Genomic DNA, 19,834 nt, shown 5'->3' with positions numbered 1-19,834 from the left:
GCTTCTACCCAGTCGGCCATGTTTGTTTACTTTGAGCTCGCGTCTGACCTCGAGGTTTTGTGAGACTTCCCATCTGACACCTGAATGTTGGCGAGTGAAATCTGTTTTTGTGTGGTGTGCTGTATTTTCCACTTGGCTGTAAACCACACACTCTACGGCCAAACCTGTTATATTTATAATAATGTGCAATTTCTCAGGTTTTGAAAATCAATCGACTATTTTAAAATCTTGCCATTTGTTGAATTCAGAGCAATGATTAAGCCAAAACTGTACAAAGAAAATATACATTTTGAATTTAAAAAAAAACTATGCAAATATGTTACACTCAAAACTCAAGTGTTTTAGTTTCACCTGGTTCAAATTTTGTGAAAATATTCTTCTGTTAATCACTTCTTGCTACCCAATTATTAGTTAATATAAAAAATAGTCACCAGATCAACCCTACGCTGATAAATCAAGCAGAAGGGCAACCTTAATGGGTCACAGCTGATCGGTGGGGTTAAAATCTTTTTTTATTGTTGACAAAGTGATGCATCTCAGAGAATAACTTTGTGCCACCTTGGGTAACACACGACCCTCAGTCCAGACGTTGATATAATTTCTCTTATTGCATCTGCAGCAGACACAATGCAGCTGTGTATCTGCAGATCTGGGGCTCCCACTTCAGACCTCAGCCATGTTGTGATAAGACTCAGCAGGAGCCAAAAATCACACTCAGGGGTTTTGTGTTCATGTAACGTGGGAGCTAGACAGACTGGAATTTACCGTCGCAGCAGCCGGGCCACACACCATCCCTCTGACTTCCTTTCACCAGGGCAAATGGAGTGCACCACCCTGCAGATGTGGGGATTGTTTGTCGCCTTTTGTCTCACAGGTGTTTGCTCCACTGCATACCAGTTCAAGGAAATATTCCCCAGCCGTTTTCCCCACCCGGGTTGAGTTTGAGCTGTGGTTTCTTCATGATGCAGCAGCCGTTGGTTCAGATATCTGGGGGTCTGTTTCTGGTTCCCATTCCAGATAATGACTGAGAATAAACAGTGCGACTCATTAAAATCTCCAGGTCTCTGCCAAAGGTAGTAAAATAAAGGGTAGTTACAGTTCATGGGAAGCCAGGATTTTTTTTGTTGCTGCTTTTGAAGTGTAATTTGGTTGTGTGTTGATGTGCAAGCTGTAGATCTTCTATAAATATAAAGCTGGCATTTCTCAATTCATACAGTCTATACCCTTCATGCTACTGCTAATGATGCAGCTCAGGTTTCTCAAGATGTTAAAATATATCAAACAAGGAAACACGAACACACACAGTTTGGAACAGAGGTCCTTATTGTCTGCTTTTGCCTCCTAGATTCTCGCCGTCGTCTCAACATGAATTAATCAAATGGGAAAAAAAACATTCTTGCTCAAGTGATCCTGAAACGTATTTTCAGCCAGCTGGAAATCACACTCTCTGCAGGCTGGCATGAGTTCCTTTGGGTTTGTGTTCTTACACACTGGTTAATCCAAAGATAAACAAGTTGAACTGAACATAAGTATTTAAACTAAGGCTGCACTATATATCAGATACATCACAATATATGCATATGGTGAAGAAATGCCTGGAGTGCAATTAGGGTTAGCTAATTACTGAAGTATCATATATTGAGGTTGTCTATTTCTTACATAGTGCAGCTACTTTGGTAAAACTTTGTTGTTTGGATGAAAATGTGACTTTTTCATGTAGCTGGATAAATTATCAGGAGTCCATGTTTGGTAAGAAACTAAAGAAGAAAGACACTATGCCATTTTTCTTCATTTATTGCAAGTTTTATTGTTGTCTCAGCATTCACAAATATGATCACATGTATGTTTTTCTAATATTGCGCAAGCCTAATTTTTAGCCATTGAACTTATTCACATTACAGCCACAAACGTTATTGTATTTTAATGGCATTTATAAAACAAAGCAACAAAAAGTAGTGAATATTTATGACGTTCAAGGAAAATTATGCTTTATTTTCAATGTAAATCCAGTTGTTCTGTGAAGGTCTTGGACGTTTATTAGAGAACAAACGGCGTCATGAAGACCAAGGAAGACAGAAAGTCGGGGAGAAAGTTAGAAAGGTTTAAGACCGTTTGGTTATAAAAACAAAATTCCAGTTTTGAAGACAGAGTATGACACAACTGCAGACGTATCAAGACTTGACTGTCTGGACATGGAGAACTCTGGAGGAGCTCCACAGCTCAGGTGGAAGAATCTGTCAACAACGCTATTAGTTATGGAGGATAAAGCTGCCACTTCCTGAAGTCAGGGTTGAAAGAAAACCATAAATCATTTGCCATAAGACACAGCAAACAAGTGGAAGATGGTACTCTGATCAAATCACACACTTGCACTTTTATTTCCCTACATATAAAATAATGCGTGTTGTAGAAAATTACAGCCATCTCCCCTGAACATCCTCACTGTGAAACACGGTGGTGGCAGCATCAGGCAGTGGTGATGCTTTAGCAGGAGTAGGGAGGATGAAAGAGAGAGCCTTGAGACTGGAGGAAGTTCACCAAGGAGCAGGACAGTGAGGTGATAGAATGGCCTAGTCAAATCCAGAACTAGATCCAATTAAAACTCTATCTAGATTTAAAAAATGCCTGCAGGTGCTCTGTATCTGACTAAAGAAAAAAGTCTGAATATCTCTGCAAAGCTGGTTAACACGTCCAGAAGACCTGCTGGTGTAATTGCAGCAAAATGAGTTTTCGTAAAGCATCAAATCAGAGAATCTCAAAACTGTATCCTTTCCTTTAGCTTTATTTGGTGTTGGTCTAGCACATAATATCACAGTAAATCCACCAAGGGGTGTGAATACATTTACAAAGGCCCTTAACCCATGGTGAAATATTTGAGCCATGAGAACAGATTGCAGGTTGCTCTGCGGCTGAAATAATTCGAACAATGGTCTTCCTCGCTTGTGATGAGGGAAAGCCTTTCCCTTTCTTCCAGTGGAAACCCCTCCTTGCCAGAGCTGAACCTTTGTTGCAGCGAGCCACCTTATAGGGGGTAAAAAAAACAAAGTGAGAAACTACTTGAGCTCCTTTCCAACAGGAATCTCTTGGCGTCAGATAAAGATCCTTAATTGAATGGAAGAGGAAGTGTAGGAAGTGTAAGTTCAGCAAACCCTGCAGCTCCTGGTTCCTTGCCATCGTGGGACAATATTTATGTTCCTGAAGAGGATGGCGATATCTGCTTCAAAGAGTGTCAGCGTACACTGAGGGCTAAACCTCTGCTAGGAGGCTGTTTCCTGTCCTACTTGAGCAGCATTAACTGGACCATTCGTGCATGAAAAAGAAATGTGCAGACTTATTGAATTAATTAGAATATGCATTCATATGAGGCCTGTTTGTCAGATTAAAAGCAACTTTTGAGTAGATATGTAACATATTTTCATTTTGCCTACATTTCTTTTCTTATTGGTTTGATGTAATATTCTAATTTTAAATATCATCCACAAGTTGAACATCATCATAATTCACAGAAATATTCTTTCAAACATGCATCTGTGTGTAAGTAACTTGGTGATAAAGTTCCTGATATTAACAGGCTCTTCAGTAATATTCTAGTTTATTGAATGTGTGTGTGATGTATGACAGTAAAGTCTTTTACAGTCGTAAGCAGCAGGTGGCACTCTCCATCCTCTACTGTCGTGCTGCTGGTTCTGCAAACGTATCAGTTTCTCTGAACGCAGGATGAGTAGTACTCATGTAACTTCTCAGGTATCTTCTTCCTCTGTTTTTTATTTTTTACTTTTAGATTTAGATTTGATAAAAACCTCAGTCTAGTCTTTCTGGGCTAAATTGAGATTATGTTGCACATCATGTTAAACTGCCTTCAACTGCAGTTCAGTGTCTGAACTGCTGCAATTGCAAAGATGCAATATTATGTTACATTTCATGTAGCATATTCTGCAACCATTCTGTTGGATAGACTTTTTTTGTAAATTTTATGGACTCAAGATGCTGAAGCTCTGAAAAAATGCTGGGAAAATGTAGCTAAATATTGCAATATTAAACATTTGTTGCAGTATAAATTGCAGCAACAGGACATTTCTGATGAGATTAGTCATATTGATGAGCTTTTTGATATCTTATCTTTGTTTTCATGTATAAAGTTCAGGTCAGTGCAGGCAGGCAGCCCGTCTAACCTAAGCCATCCGTCCACTGGGCTCCGTCAGCCCTTTTAGACAGTCCATAGTAATCACTGTCATGATGTGATCCAGCCAGAGAAGATTAAGGCAGAGCAGCAGCCCTCTCCCCAGACACCATCTTTCCTTACAGGAAGTTATGTCTCCTGTCTCTTGGTCTACGCTATTTCTCCACCCTCTTCTCCTGACCGACTCTGACACATTTAAATCTGGGATTTGCGTACTGTGTGGTTTGTTAAACAAGCATTTTGTTGACTCTATGCTATTCGTGCTGCTTACGGTCCGCTACTTCTCATGGTACCTATTACAGTAGTATAAGTTGGCAGTCTCGAATTGAGCGTGATTAAGATTGGGATCGCGTAGCGCTTAGTTCTCCTCCCACAGGCAGAAAATGAATTCCCAGCTGAACTCAGCCCTTGTTTGTCCTCTGCAGTAGATCGGCGAGATTTAATCTTAGCCCAGACTTAAGCTGGGTTTTTTCAATTACATCTTTGTTTCCAAGTATGTGCTTCATCTCAGGGACAATTATGATTTGTTGAATCAGGAAACACACTCCTGCAGATAATACCGCACTGGCATTAGGCTTTTTACAGAAAATTTGACTCACAAGATCAATGCAGTAATTTAATCCCCAAATCCTAATTCTTAAAGAATGAGTGTTACAAGACTTTCAAAGCTCAGATATGTGCCCAGATTAACAGAGCATTTTTGTGCTCTGGCCCACTTAAGTGTGCATTAAATAATATGATTAGTTGTAGCATGAATGCAGCAACTTTTCCTCCTTGGACTCACACGAAGGCACACATGTTGTGCTGTTCTGGCCCTGGCACCGCCATCGCTCAGAGTTAAACGGGTCTGCCTCCTTAAAAACTTCTGCTCACACTCATTTTTACAAATCAACTTGTTTCTTTAACTATTTTCTCATTTTAGCTCAATTGTTAAGAGTGCTCTGTCACTATTTCAGTCATAAATTATGAATTTTATGCCTTGTATATAGAGGTATGGGTTGTGGAATAGGACGACTGATGGCCTCTCACTCATGACCTGCAAATGACAACAGAATGGGTCAGCAGGGTGGCGCTCTGGAGATTCTTGACATGCAGAGGGACTGAATCTGTACCTGTCTGGGGAGAAATGTCCCCAGACTGAGCCAGATGGGAGGGGTGTAAAGTATCAGTTGCCACTGACTGACTGAGGCGAGAGAAGTGGATGTTCTTCTGTGAGTTCATAAAGACTGAAGGAGCTGCTCTCTCCGAGTCGTCGTCTGAGGCTCTGAGAGGTGAAACTCAACGGATATTCAGGCAATGATTTCAGAGGCTAGTAGTGATACAGAGGTATGTGCTGCAGCTTTTTCCTTACTTATCAAAGTGTTTTTTAGACATGGGCTGATCAGAGGTTTGTGGCTGATGCTTTTGTAAAGCTTTGATCTGCTGATGCAAATTTTAATAGATCTGATTTCCCTGTTACAGAAATAATAAACCACATTCCAGCCTTCCCGGTGTACAGAATCAATAAGTATTATTGCTACCAGGTGGAGACTTCTCAAAGTGTTTGTTAGGGCAAAATCAGAGGTATAGACAAAATAATCAGAGTTCACAATTTAAGCAGCTTTTAGCATCTTCCATAAATGAGCAATTAGCAGTCTCACTGACTGTATACTAGAAAATACAGATTTTCAAAAGGCTTCAAACTAGGAATGGACAATTATTGGATTGTTTGTCATGTCAAAGAAATCCTGTAATAATTATTGTATTAATTAGATTTAATTCTAATTGATAAAGCTTGCAAACCCACCAAAAGGGGAACTGTGGTTGCTAATGGCACTACCACTATTTGACCTTATAATATCACAAAATATCAAGGCCGAATTTTTAAGTCCCTACTGCCAATATTTTCAAACATGGCAACAAACATAAATTTAAAGCCACAAAGGTTAAAACATTGCTGCAACACATTTAGCCTTCCTGTTATCATCTACAGCTGGTTGTGGGTCTTTTTCATCCTTTGTAAATTCAACAAAAATTCACCAAAGCTGGTGAAATTTGATGTTCATTGGCAGATGGATCTTTTTTTTTTTTACCTGAAAAAGTCCGGTAGAGAACAACCAAAACTGCAAAAGCACAAATTGTTGAAGAAGCCCAGTGACCAGCGACCAATCATGTCGAACTGTGTTGTATCAGTCTGAATAATTAGCTGACCCACCTCGCTTGCTCTTTGAAATAACTGCCTGTAAATGTATGTTTGTATTAAATGAATGCATGTAGCAGACGTTAGCTTATTCTCATTACTCTGTAGATATCATTCTACCCTTTTTGTTATTTATTATGAAAATAGATCTGCTATCTAGGGAAAAGTTTATTGCGTTATCTACGGTTTTGGTAGTCATCATTCGCCCGAGATGCAGAGCTGTGGGATAGTGTTTTGAAGAGGGTTTATTTTTGTCCTCTCCGTCTCCCGCTCTGTGTGCCGAGCCAGCTTCACACAGAGCGCTGCTCTTACTATCCAAACAACCACAGCATTCACACAGAGCGCACATGGCTCACTTCACCACCTGCTGCTGGCCTCATCACAAGGGGAGCCTCACTGCTATTCACAGGCTGGAGGAAAACACACAGGCTTCTGTTTTTGTTATGGAATCGTGTTAAAAGGGACAGTTAAAAAAAATTATTCATTAGGGCTGGGCAATCAATCAATTTCATCAATTAATTCATATAAATTTTTGGAAAATCTGTTTTTCTTCTGTTGAGCATCTTGTGAGCTTTACACATTTAACAGATAAGGAAATACAAAATTATTTAACACATCAGAATCAGGTTATTTTCATGTGTATTTTGAATGTGTCTACAGGGTGGGACATAAGTTTCTGTACATAGAAAAAAAAACATTTTATATCAGACAACCGTTCTTATTTTTGTGGGACTCTGTGTAATCGCTGCATGTCTTGGGCCACTTTGTGGTTGATCTGCAACATTTGCCGGTTTTCTGAAACTTGCAAATAAGTTTTGCAACAGTGTCGTGTGTGATGCTCGTTCCATGTTTTCTGTTAAAGTTTCGTGCAACCATGCGACTGCTTCCTGATCCAGCCATCAGTATAATTTAGATTCTTTACTCTTTTGTCAAACGCATCTTTTTGGGTATCTGAAATATAAAAGAAATATACATTTTACATTCTCCTATGTATGGAAACTTATGGCCCACCCTGTATTTTGAAAGAACAACACAGACTTAGATGAAAATGTCAGGATTTGTGATGGCTATCTGAGCTTTTTTCTCACTAAAATTACTTTTGTTTTGTCATTTTAAGACATTCTTGTGGAAATTTGTCTTTATTCTGTTAATATTATGGTTCTGTTCTCATATTATAAGCAAATATTGTCATAGCTGGGTCCTAATACTCCATTGAACAACAGAGGGGATGCTTGAAGTAAATGCCACATTTGTTTAAAAAATGAAATAAGAATATTTGCTGTAATTCCTTTTTTTTTTTTTAAAAAAAAAAAAAAAGAGAGGGTCAAAAACGGATCAGATATGAAAAAATCTGAGATTTTATTTTTAATTCCTGTCATCCAGCCCTAATATGTACAAAATGTCATTCATCTATAATTTGTTCACACTCCCACACCGCACTCCTTTACAGTCATGTAATTTTTTGTGCCAACAGCTGTAAATGCTGCCAAAACAAATGATTTGGGTAATTACTGCAGCTGGGTTTATGAACGATTTTGTTGAATGCATTTCCTCCCAGGCTGAAATATGCTTTCATCACAGCAGATCAATAGCGACATGCTATACAGTTTCTTTATGACTTCTGGCAGCTTCTGATTGCGTTTCCCATGTCGCATAGGGAGCAGCTGAAGAAGGCTTTCCCCCAGAGAGCCGTGTTTAATGTAACAAATCATCATCAATCAGTCCTGTGTCAGCCAAACGCAAGACCGCGTTCCAAGACTAACAAAGCAGCGTATTCAGCCGCGCAACTTGTTTATGTTCTGCTGGGTTTCATGTCCTTCGATTGTTTCTCTGGGGCTGCAGGGCTTTGCCTTCAAGGCGCTTCTGTTTGACAAACTTCAGCTTATTCTTCTTACATTGGTGTCTTTCTAAAGGGTTGGCTACAAAATCTATTATCATCTCATTAATTGAGCAGCAACCTATCACTTACCTCTGCAACAGCTTATTAAATTTGATTAAAATGATTACCTTTATTTTCACAAACTGTTTATACAACAGAAGGATTGCTCAGATTGCTACTTTGCCATCTCTTATTTCATATAACAAACAAGGCAATCCAGGCCAGATGGAGCATTTGGAGTTTATGAAAGACCTTTCAGTTGCTTCTGATTATATTCATAACCCTTGAACTTTTTCTTCTTCACAAGCTGAGACTGAAATGATCACTGTTTGGATTTTATGCAATTGAAGCTACAAAAAGTGGTGCATAACTAGTGAATGGAAAGAAAACGATGCATAGTTGTTTGTTTTGTTTTTTTGAAGGTTTTTACAAATAAAAATCTGAAATGTGGGGTGTGCACTTGTTTTCAGCTCACCTGAATTATTATTTTGTAAAATCAGCCATTTTTTTTTTTTAGCAATGATAGCGTCACGTTTTTTTTTTACCATTTGTGCAAAGATGGCAGAGTGAAATCTGTTTACTAAATGGATAATCTTCAAAGGCAACCGGTTGCTGAGAATTTGATTTAAAGGTATAAGAGTGAAAAAGGCTAAAAACAAATGCACACCACACTTTTCAGATTTTAAAACAAATGCAATTTCCTCTCTACTTCCCAACATCTATGAAGTCTGTGTGAATCGATTACTTAAAATCCCAGTAAATAACTGAGATTTGTGGTTGCAATGTGACAGAAAGAGAAACAGTTTGAAGGGTGTTGAACGGTTTTGCAAGACGCTGTACAAACGTCTGTGTTGAAGCTCGAAAACATCTTAAGTGCATTTTTATCAGCATTACAGGAAATGCCAAAGAAGCCGCTGCTGAAGTAAGATATGTCACTGCCAAGGCCCAATGTTTTCGTCCACATACCATTGTTTCATTTTCTCTTTTTATTTTTTTATTTATGGCTGGGAGGGGGAAAAAATGGAGACATGTTTTTAAATAATGTGGGGAAGTCTTTAAAGCATTTCTGAGTAATGTGAGGAAGTGTTTAAAGTATTTTTAAAGTAATGTTAGGAAGTCTTTAAGGCCAAATGGACTTAAACTGACTGACAGTATTAAAAAAAAAAAGGTGATTTGTCATAAGCCGGTTCTGCAGCTGTGGCGTTTCAAAGGAACTAGAAGTCTTGTGTTTTGCTTCTGGACCTGATTTCATGTTAAAGCTGAACCCAGTGCAACAGTGGTGTCACCTGGACTGGAGTTTATTCAGCTTTCTGTTGAAGAAAGCCTCAGATGAATCAACACTCAGCCACTTATAGAAACACTAATTGGTTCAGAGCTCAGATGAGACGTTTCCTTAAGGGACATTCTCTGGATGTGAGGAATTAGTTCACTCCGTGTTCTTCTAGGTTTCTGTTCATTTTATTGCCTCACATTTTTATAATATAGATTACAAGGCACACATGAGCAAAGCTACAGAATAAAAAAGTGTTGATTTCCTGTCAAAACCTTTATTTGCACTGATATGCATTTCCGCTGTCATGCTGCAGGACGTGAGGACACTTTTTTTGTTTTTTGCACACTGCTAAGTATGTTCATTTTTCTCCCTGATGCCTTTGGTTCTGTCGTTTTGTGGTTGAGATTTTGAGTCGGTATGTAATTTATTTATTTATAAATATTTTGAGGACATGAGTGAGTGTAGGCTCATGGCCTGGTTGGTTGAGTTTGGGAGGAAAATGTGCCCTGTTGCCTAACTTTAACTTTGAAGTGTACTTGCTGTACAAATGGTGTTGTTGCAGTAGAATAAATCCTCCAGCCGCTCACCGTAATGCCTGTCTCAGTAACCCGATCGGGTTTGGGGTCATGTTCAGGAATGCCACTGAAAGAAAGCAGAAAGGAAAAGCACAGACACACTCTTTTAAGGTCCTACACCAATCAGAGTTTCTGATCTGTTTTCAATTGATCCTTGACCAATTTTAGCCAATTCCAATTTCCTCTAGAGCCACTTATAGCAGAAATAAATATGTAATTCCATTTTCTTGGTGTAATTGAAAATCTACCTGTTTCTCCAGCACAATTAACTCAAACTATTTCAAACAGAATTATACAGGATTCTAACTCCAGTCCTGAGGAGTAAACCAAACACAGCATAGGTTCATTTTTAGTGGTGGGGAATTGAAATAATTGAAAAGAAAGAAGACGCCGGTCAGTTGTGATCAGGATCGTCATTTTAATATTATTGCATTTGCACCACAAAAAATACTCTTTCCTTGCTAGTTACTTTGTGCTTCCTCTGGTTTCGTTTTTTTAAACATTTCACTATTGAAAACAACCAACTAAATCTTCTACACTCAGTAACAAGTTTCAAAGTGAAAAGCAAACTAACTACTGATGCACTTGGTTCCCACCTCTAGTCAGCTGTTTTTTTTTTTTTCTTTGTCTATCTGAAGTTTTAGGTCAGTTATCATAACTCTTCAGTCGTCCTATGCAAGATGTCGTGTGGCTCTTTATGCCTATAATTTTTTTTGTTTGTTTTTTAATTAAACCAACCACATCCTTCTTGGTAGAACGTAAAGACGAGTTTCTCATCACGTTAAATGTTTACGATGAATAAGTGCAACAGATTGTGAATTGTCATCCAGACTTGAGGATAACAGGAGGAAGCAAAAGAAATCATCTTCATTATTTTGTCATCTCTGGTTCTGTTCTGTGTTCTGCCTCTGAATGATGACATGGAGCTGATCAATGCTGCCGATCGGTTCCCGGGGCCCCGATTGGCTCAGTGGAGCTGAAGGACGTTGTGTCCTCTCTGTAAGCGCTGGAGCTGAAGCTCTGACTGCCGGCTGGAGTCTGAATGAAGAGCAGCGAACTGTGCAGCAGAGAGGAGCTTTTGCTTTCAGATTGCAGGTCCAACAGGTGAGCGGCTGCAACGGAGGAGGAGATGCTCTGCATGCACTGGTGACGAAGGAAGGGACTTTATAATCCAGCTGTCACTACGGGACCGATTAATGCGTTTAATGGCTTTAGTAATGGGAAGAGTTGTGATTGTTAGACAACCCAGCTGATGTTGCTGGGAGACTCTTTGCTTAGTTGGGTTTGCAGCTTCTCAGCGTCATATTTAAGCTAAAAACAGGAAGCTGTCGGGTTAAAGCTGTGTGACTGACTGTCTCTGTGGTGCATGTGGGTCACAGACCCTCCCTATTGCTCATTGATTAGTGATTTGGTGATCGCTCAGGAAGGCAAGTCGATTTTTCTACTGCCCTCCAGCTACAAATCTTCATACATGTGAATCTCTGAACTCTTTTACCAGAAAATCATGATGGATTCCCAGTTTAAAATGTCCAAAACTTTGGCAGTGGACTAGTTTTTTTGTGTGCCAGTATTCATTTAAAACATTCATTGGATGGAAATGTGAGTGGATTAACTTTCCATAAAACATTCAGTGACTTTTTGCGTTATGTAACTGCAGCTGGGACTCAATTATTTCTGTCACCAACGTTGCCCGAATGGGTGGAAATCGGTGTTTAAAGACTGAATGGTTCGCTGTGCAGAAATTTTAAAAAACATACACAGCCGACCTCAAAATGCCTACATTGATTCAGTAAAGCAAACAGTGGATCCATGTAAGCTGCAGCCGTACCATCTGTCTGTTATAGGGTTAGGGTTAACCCTAACAGTTCCAGTTGTTTTTCATTTCTATAACCTGTTATTTCATTACTGTCTTCTTCCATCTTCCTCGATCCTTCCACCTCACTGCTCATATCTCTTGAACCGTGTGCGCCTAATTTTCCCTCTTTGGACCCTCCTTTCCAATATCCATCCTGGATATCTTCTCCACCTGTTCCCTCTGTTGTGACTGGAGATTGCAGAGTGCAGTGTAGCTCCCATTGCGATGGAGGACAGTGACCACGAGCCCTCCTCTTCGTCAGACGAGCAGGACTCCTGCCCGTCATCGCCCAATCAGATCAGGCACCACAATGCTGCACAGGTACAGCAGGGAAGCTTTCTGAGGGTCACGCTTTAGAGTAGCCTAGTCAAAGTCTGCGCTTAAATCAGATTTATAGTGTATGGTATGACCTTCACCAGGCCATTCATATTTATCTAAGACAGATTTGCATAGAAAAAAAAAAAACATGTTTTCCTCCACAGTGACGTTAAAAACTCATTGGCAGTTATTACAATCAGAGATTAGTACGGACAAGGATAGACTTGAGGAGTCCATATAACCTTCAAATGAACAGTAATATTTTACTCAGTTTAGTTTTGTAACTGATAGTTGGAAATTAAATTAAGGTAATGTGCAAGGAGTTATGATCCACCGAGAGAAATTAGTGCTGCTGATTTTCAGCCAAACTTTCAGTCTAGTGATAAAAGAGCAGATAAACGTGTCCCAACATTTGGCTTGTTGCTCTTGTAGTTGAAGGTTAATTTTCATGTTGGTACCAGTGAAGGCTTTTCTTGCCAAAACCTAGACAACCAGAAATATCTTCTTAAATAACCAGTTTGGCATTAAATGTTGGTTTTAATTTCTCTTCAGAATCTCTTTGTTTTTGCCGTCTTTGTGAAACAACATAAACATAAAAATTACTCCATCTCTAAAACCATGTGCCTTCTTGGATCTCTGCACCTTTCCCTCTACTTTTGGCACCATTTCCTCCCGGTACCTCTTTTTTTCCCTCATTTGTTTCTCTCCTCCTCACCCATCCACTCCGGCCTCGGTGTGTCTCCAGCATGTGAGCCATTCGGACGACTCCGAAGTGGAGAACATAATGCACGACCCTCCGCATCACAGAGGGAACGGCCAAAACCACGAAGCTCACGATGCAGACGGCCAAGACCGGCCTGTCACCCCGTCTCGTTTGCAGCCCCCCGCGGCGGGTCGAGCCCAGTCAGATTCAGGTTCAGATACCAGCTTGTCGCAGAGCAGAAGTGTGGAGTTTGACTTGCCGTCTCCCATCAGCCCCAACAGGCCGAGGAGCCCCTGGGCTCTGTTTGATCCATACAGCACTAATGAGGTACCTACGAGCAGACTGAGTAAACGACGGAGGATAACTAAACCCGTACGGCTAGCTGTGCTGTAAAGGCTGCAGGCTTTGACGTGTTGATGCAGACAGTTGTTTTAAAATCAGTGTGCCGCTGTATCTGAAGAACAAGCTGGCTGTTGTACCCTGAAGTCACACGTTTAGTGGTGTTGTTGACTAACTGGGAGCAGAAATCGCATTTTAAGGATGTGTTTTCTATTGAAGCTTATTGCTAGATAGAAACCTCAATATAATTCATATTTAATAATGTATAAATTAACAAATCAAAAGGAAATAAACCCTCTGTTCTAATCTAAATTTAACTGAATTAGTTTACATATGGTGTTTATAAAAATCATCTGGTGCTGTTGGCATGTACAAAGAATATAATAGTTGGACAAATAAAATACATTTCAGTATATCTGATGCTGTGTTCATGTACGACATTAATGAGTTGTGTCCCAACACTCAGCCCTGAGGAACCCCAGAAGTCATGATTCAAAATCAACAACCTGCCATGTGTTTCTTAAACAGCTTTTTATCCTTTCAGCCTCTCTCCTCCAAACAACTTTTTTTTTCTGAATTATTAAGAAGAATATAGCAGAAGATTGCTTTTTTTCTTTAGCTCATCATACTGTCACAGCTGTTGGACTTTTTGATCTTAAACAATCATGCCTCTAGACTAATAATAAACTGCTTTTGCCGTTTTTTCATTTTTTTTCTCTCAGTTTTGAGGTTTTTACACAATCCTGATTGAGTTTTCCGTCTGTGTTTACTTTTAGGACCCAGACAAGGAATATGTGGGCTTTGCAACATTGCCAAACCAGGTGCACCGCAAATCTGTGAAGAAAGGGTTTGACTTCACCCTCATGGTGGCTGGTAAATCCCGTATTTACACTCTTCTAGACATTCGAGCCTAAGCCCACCTTTGACTGTGAAGCGCCTGCTAATCACAGCGTTTCGAGCCTCGCTGATTTGGTCTCTGTTGTTCTTTGTTTGAAGGCGAGTCTGGCCTGGGAAAGTCCACCCTGGTCAACAGCCTGTTTCTCACAGATTTGTACAAAGATAGGAAGCTGCTTAATGCTGAAGGTGAGTGAGCTGCAGCTTTGACCTCTGCGGCATTTGTTGTGTCACGGCTGATATTTGAACTCTTTCCTCAGAGAGAATCACACAGACGGTCGAAATCACCAAACACACTGTGGACATAGAAGAGAAAGGTGTGAAACTGAAGCTCACCATCGTGGACACCCCTGGATTTGGTGACGCTGTCAACAACACTGAATGGTACATTTAGACTCTGTTTGGTAAGTAAAAGGATTAAAACCTCTTGTGCGCTCACTGGTCATCTCTTTGGGTTGCAGCTGGAAGTCGGTGGCCGACTACATCGACCAGCAGTTCGAGCAGTACTTCAGGGACGAGAGCGGCCTCAACCGCAAGAACATCCAGGACAACCGTGTTCACTGCTGCCTTTACTTCATTTCACCCTTCGGCCATGGGTATGAGGACGCTGCTGGTCCCTGTAGTTGGCCTGCTTAATGTTTGTTTTTTCTTTTCCTAGGGAACACTAACATTCTCCTAATGCAGTTCAACATGTTTATGTGACAGGCAGAAACCAAACCAGGCTTGTTTACATTAAAAATTAAATCTAGAGTTCTTCAGGGTTCCTCCATAGTTCTGAGAAGTGTTGGACTCAGTATAAGCATTTTGAAATTCTCTTAATGCTGGCTTTTAATTGGTAGCTGACATGATGGTTTTCTCCACCCATCTGTTGACCCGTTGGTTCCTCGATCATCAGCATCCGTTTGTCCATCCAGACCGATAACCTGTGAAAAAAATCAAGCTCTTCCTCTTTCTCCCAGTGCTTCCAATGCTAACTACCATTCAGTCAAAAACAACCAATCAGAGCCAGGAGGAGGGCCTTGGCGCTGTCAATCACCCTCCACCTCACTCTCTATGCTACAGTTAACCACAAAGGAGCCTTGCTCAGGGTAGTTACCATGGCCACCGATGACGCTGGATAAACAGTTTTCCTGTAATGACACATTGAGCAGCGCGTACACGAGGGTCATTGACAGCTCTAAGACCTTCCTCCTGGCTCTGAATGGGTTGGGTTTTTTTCGAAACAGGTTTTTTTGGCTCTAGTGACCTTTATTTGAAAGTGATATTGCAGTAAAGTAGGGTAATGAGAGCGAGAGACATGCAGCAGGTTGGGGCTCGAACCTGCGATGGCCTCGTCGAGGCCCAAGGCTTCCTTATGTGGGTTGTGCTTAACCCCTGCGCCACCACAGCGCCCCCTCTGACTGGTTGTTTTTGACCAGAAGCAGGTCATTTCTTCAGAGGGGAATAGTGACACTGAACCAGATGATGCAGCCTCTCAGACGCCTTCAGGAGACGTCAGATCCTGTGTGGTGCTTCCACATCGACGAGCTGCTTCTGCTGATTCGGTGCTTTGAATCACATTTGTTGGCTCTCACTGTTCCACTTCGCTGTGCTTCTCATTGATCAGACCTCCAATAAAACAATCCTTTGGGGCTTTACAGAGTTAAAGGTGTGGAGAAAGGGCTCCCTCTGCTGGTCAGTGACAACAATTACTTATCAGATGCCACTCCACCTGCCTGCTTAATGCAGTTAATGTCTGTTCATACTAAACAATGGGTTTATCAGACTTATAAAACATAAATGTATATACTTCGGTGCACTTTTAGAGGGAACTGCATTTCCACCAGAATAGATGGACGTTACAGGCATTGTCTGTAGCAGAAAATCATCCTGAAGTTGTTTCATAAAACGTACGATTTGGTGTGTTTTCTGCTCCTTCCAGCCTTCGGCCCCTGGATGTCGAATTCATGAAGGCTCTGCATGAGAAGGTCAACATTGTACCCATTCTGGCCAAAGCCGATACGCTCACCCCGAGCGAGGTCAAGAAAAAGAAAATCAAGGCAAGACCATCATCAGTAGATCTGAATACCGATGGTGAAATTACGAGAAGTCATCCTGGTGTTTTTATCTATAGCGATGCCTAAATCCTTACATGTTGTCCCCGTAGATCAGAGAGGAGATCGAGCAGTATGGCATCAAGATCTATCAGTTCCCGGACTGCGACTCCGATGAAGATGAAGAGTTTAAGCAACAAGACCTTGAGCTGAAGGTGAGAGCCAAACCTGGGAGCAAAAAACCTGCCGAGTTATAAACAATCTGCACTCTAACTGTGAGTATTTTTCATTTTATTTTTTTTAAGGAGAGCATCCCTTTTGCAGTAATTGGCAGCAACACGGTGGTGGAGGCCAAAGGGAAGAGGGTGAGGGGCCGCCTCTACCCCTGGGGCATCGTAGAAGGTAATTCACAAACTAAAGTGATTTCTAGTGACAAACATGTGACTTATAGAGAAGTTGAGCTCGATGGTTCCTCTGTTTCAGTGGAAAACGCCGCCCACTGTGACTTCATCAAGCTGAGGAACATGCTGGTCCGCACACACATGCAGGACCTGAAGGACGTGACCCGGGAGACTCACTACGAGAACTACAGAGCTCAGTGCATCCAGAGCATGACCCGCATGGTGGTCAAGGAACGCAACCGCAAGTACGTTCACTGAGCGCCGTCGGCGACGACGCTGCAGGGCGTGGCGAATAAAAGCCAACACACGTCTCTCTCTCTCTCTGCAGTAAGCTGACCAGGGAGAGCGGCACAGACTTCCCCATCCCCACCGGCCCCGGAGCGTCGGAGAGCGAGAAGGAAAAGCTCATCCGAGAGAAAGACGAGGAGGTACGGACCGCCGGCCGCGAGCCGGAGTCGCATCCCGACCCAGAGCATGAGTCTCAGCATGGCTCTGAGCACCATGAGTCCCCAGACCTCCAGGCCAGCAGAGGAACAAGCTCAGATCTGAAAGCTGACCAAGCCCTCTGATGACCATTAGCTCACATAACGTCTTTATCTTCTGAGCCGAGACTGAGGGAGATTTTTATGCAGATATTTCCACTTTCAGGAGGAAAAAAGTCACAAAATGACCGTTGAGTTACAGACAGAGGAACTAAAAAGCTCAGAACTATTTAATCATCAGAATAAAATGTTCAGGAAAACAATACATGTTACACCATGAATACCATATATATGTTGATTTTTGGATGGATTTATGTTTCAGGATGGTTCTGGCCACAAGTTTACATACACTCATCACTATGGAATTAATCTGGGGTTTTTATTTAAATCATTACTTTTACATGGTGGATTTATAATGAAATGAAGAATAAGAAACAATTTGAAATTACACACACACAAGCTCAAATTTTTACTTACACCTCCACTAGTATTTGATTAGATGTTTCCTCGCAGGTTGCGGGGAAATTGAACAGTTTTTGTTGCCGTCGTCGAGCTTCTAGTATCACTGCCTGAGTCTGTTTGTTTGTTTGTTTTTATTTTTATTCTAGCATTAAAAAGAAAAGGTCAAATGAATAATAATAAATCCTGATGTTGAGGGTACAAACCTCACGGCAAACGAGATCAATCTCAGTTTATTATTAGTCAAGTCTGGATTATTTATTGAGTAAAACTGATAAATTCACTTTTAAGAGTCAAGTAAAGCACCAGTTACAATACAATAGCAAACAATATTTCTTAATAAATGTATCTGTTATTAAGGATGTCTTCAATACAATGTTCCTAACATTTCAGTTCCTGAAAACCAAATATTTTATGTTTGACCTTCATGCGGTGGTGAATATTACAGCAGATAATGTGTAAATAATGTTTCGTTATCCCTCTCCTTCCTCCGTTTAACCCTGAGAAATCTATTTATCCATGGAAATAAAGACACATTTTTTCCTCATTTCTTTTTTATTTCCTTATGAAAGGCATGTTTTATAAGAACATAACTGCAGACTCGCTGCAGCTCACATTAATATCATCGTCACATCAACACTCCTGTTGGGAAACCAGGCGGAGGCGCCGCCGCCTCCTCTCATCCCGTCCCAGATCACGTGATCCCCGCCGATCACGTGATCTTCCCGGTGTTATCGATTACTTGTGTGTTCAGTCATGCAGATGAAGCTGACATGCTCCTCCTCCTCCTCCTCTCTCCTCACAGCTGCGGCGGATGCAGGAGATGCTGCAGCGGTACCAGGATCACTTGATCACCCAGAAGGACGGATGTTAACGAAAGACTCGGCATGTTTAAAAAAAAAACAGAGAGAGAGAGAAAACACCCAGACGTCCTTCATCCCTCACCTTGAACACTGAGATCCTGGGTGTGTGTGTGTGTCTCTCCTCTCAGCTCATCAAGCATGCGACTCACCAGCCAGGTGAGGAGACGGTAAGACCTCAGAGACTTTCTGCTGAATCTAACAAGCACCTGGTTACATATCAGAACTTTAATTCAGATCACAAAGGTTAATGAGGTTCACATCAAAGTGGACACATCACTTTCCTCATGTTGTTGTTTTCTCTGTACATCGTCCTGCATGTTCTTTTTACTTTTTATACGTCTTCCATATTTCTGTTTAATCACACCCAGCCACACTCCTTCACTTTATATGGGTAATATTGATTTAGTCTCCTCTGCCACTCATGTTGTTATTGGTTCATTTTTTAATGTATATTTGTTGTTTGAGAGTCTACATATTTTACATTATTCTCACCTCCGACGCCTCGCTTCGTGACTTTACTGATGGTTTTTTTGCGTATTGGTGGCTTCACACATTTACTTCCTGACATGAAATGTCAGCAAATGGCTTCCACAGTTATTAGCAGTTCTGGTAAAGATGAGTAAAAACATAATTTGAATTGATTTATTGATAGCTGTTCAAATCAAAGGTATGTGGAAACTTGATGTTAGACCCAGGGAACTTATTAAAATAATAATGAAGTTTGGATTTTTCTGTTTTTGTTCTGAGTCGTATTGGGCCAGTAGGATAAGGTGTTTTTATTTTAAGGCTTTTTACGCACCTGCAGCACGGCTGCTGATGAACGTGGAGGACGCTGTGAATCACTGATGTACTTTGCAGTTTATCTGAAGTTGTTTTGCGTCGGCCCAGGATTTAGAGCATGAGGTGTGATGGCTGCAGTGGACGGTGTATTTATTTCTGCATGCAGTTTTCTAACGATGAGCTCAGACTGCAGGGTTGCTTAATGAATTTTGGTTTATTTTTTGGGGAAAAAATGTCGGGAACAATGTGGGTTTTTTTATGGTTTCATTGGGTTTAGTGATGTTTTCTTCCTTTTAAGGCAACTCTTCAGTTGGGGGACTGTAAATGTTAACACTAGTCCTTAATTATTAAATTTGAATTTATCTTACAAAGCCTCATTTTGGGTTTAAACGTTTTGACATTCCTCTTGCTTTTGTCAGTAATATTATATTTCTGTTCTTTTAATTTGTTTCATATTTAACCTCTGTTATTTTATGTTTTTTGGAATATATTTATGTATTAAATTTATACGTTAGTTTTGGAGGGAAACATGAATTATAATGTAATAACTTTACAGTTATATTGTAATAAAATATTTTGAAACGCTGTGTTAAAATTCTTATTTCTGTGCTCTAAAAATAC

The 19,834-nt window shown here is 40.7% G+C and overlaps 1 protein-coding gene across 3 annotated transcripts in view; it reads left to right on the top strand.

Annotated features, from left to right (window-relative positions):
* Window positions 1-18,475, top strand: part of septin4b (septin 4b) — a 41,468-nt gene extending 22,993 nt beyond the window's left edge. For 2 of the 3 annotated variants that reach the window (XM_032545978.1, XM_032545980.1), the window contains 10 exons: window positions 14,078-14,174; window positions 14,298-14,384; window positions 14,456-14,579; window positions 14,657-14,791; window positions 16,117-16,234; window positions 16,342-16,443; window positions 16,534-16,630; window positions 16,712-16,874; window positions 16,958-17,057; window positions 18,376-18,475. In XM_032545978.1, the coding sequence (XP_032401869.1) occupies window positions 14,078-14,174; window positions 14,298-14,384; window positions 14,456-14,579; window positions 14,657-14,791; window positions 16,117-16,234; window positions 16,342-16,443; window positions 16,534-16,630; window positions 16,712-16,874; window positions 16,958-17,057; window positions 18,376-18,444 (1,092 nt within the window). In that variant the 3' untranslated portion in view covers window positions 18,445-18,475. Of the gene's footprint in view, window positions 1-5,385; window positions 5,507-14,077; window positions 14,175-14,297; window positions 14,385-14,455; window positions 14,580-14,656; window positions 14,792-16,116; window positions 16,235-16,341; window positions 16,444-16,533; window positions 16,631-16,711; window positions 16,875-16,957; window positions 17,058-18,375 lie in introns of those variants that run through there. The other variant, XM_032545979.1, reaches the window with a different exon arrangement.
* The last annotated feature ends 1,359 nt before the right edge of the window (window positions 18,476-19,834 follow it).

The sequence above is a fragment of the Xiphophorus hellerii genome, chromosome 18 (assembly GCF_003331165.1).
Source record: "Xiphophorus hellerii strain 12219 chromosome 18, Xiphophorus_hellerii-4.1, whole genome shotgun sequence".
Lineage (NCBI taxonomy): Eukaryota > Metazoa > Chordata > Actinopteri > Cyprinodontiformes > Poeciliidae > Xiphophorus > Xiphophorus hellerii.
The sequence above is the reverse complement of the archived record's forward strand: the minus strand, read 5'-3'. Positions and strand labels throughout refer to the sequence as shown.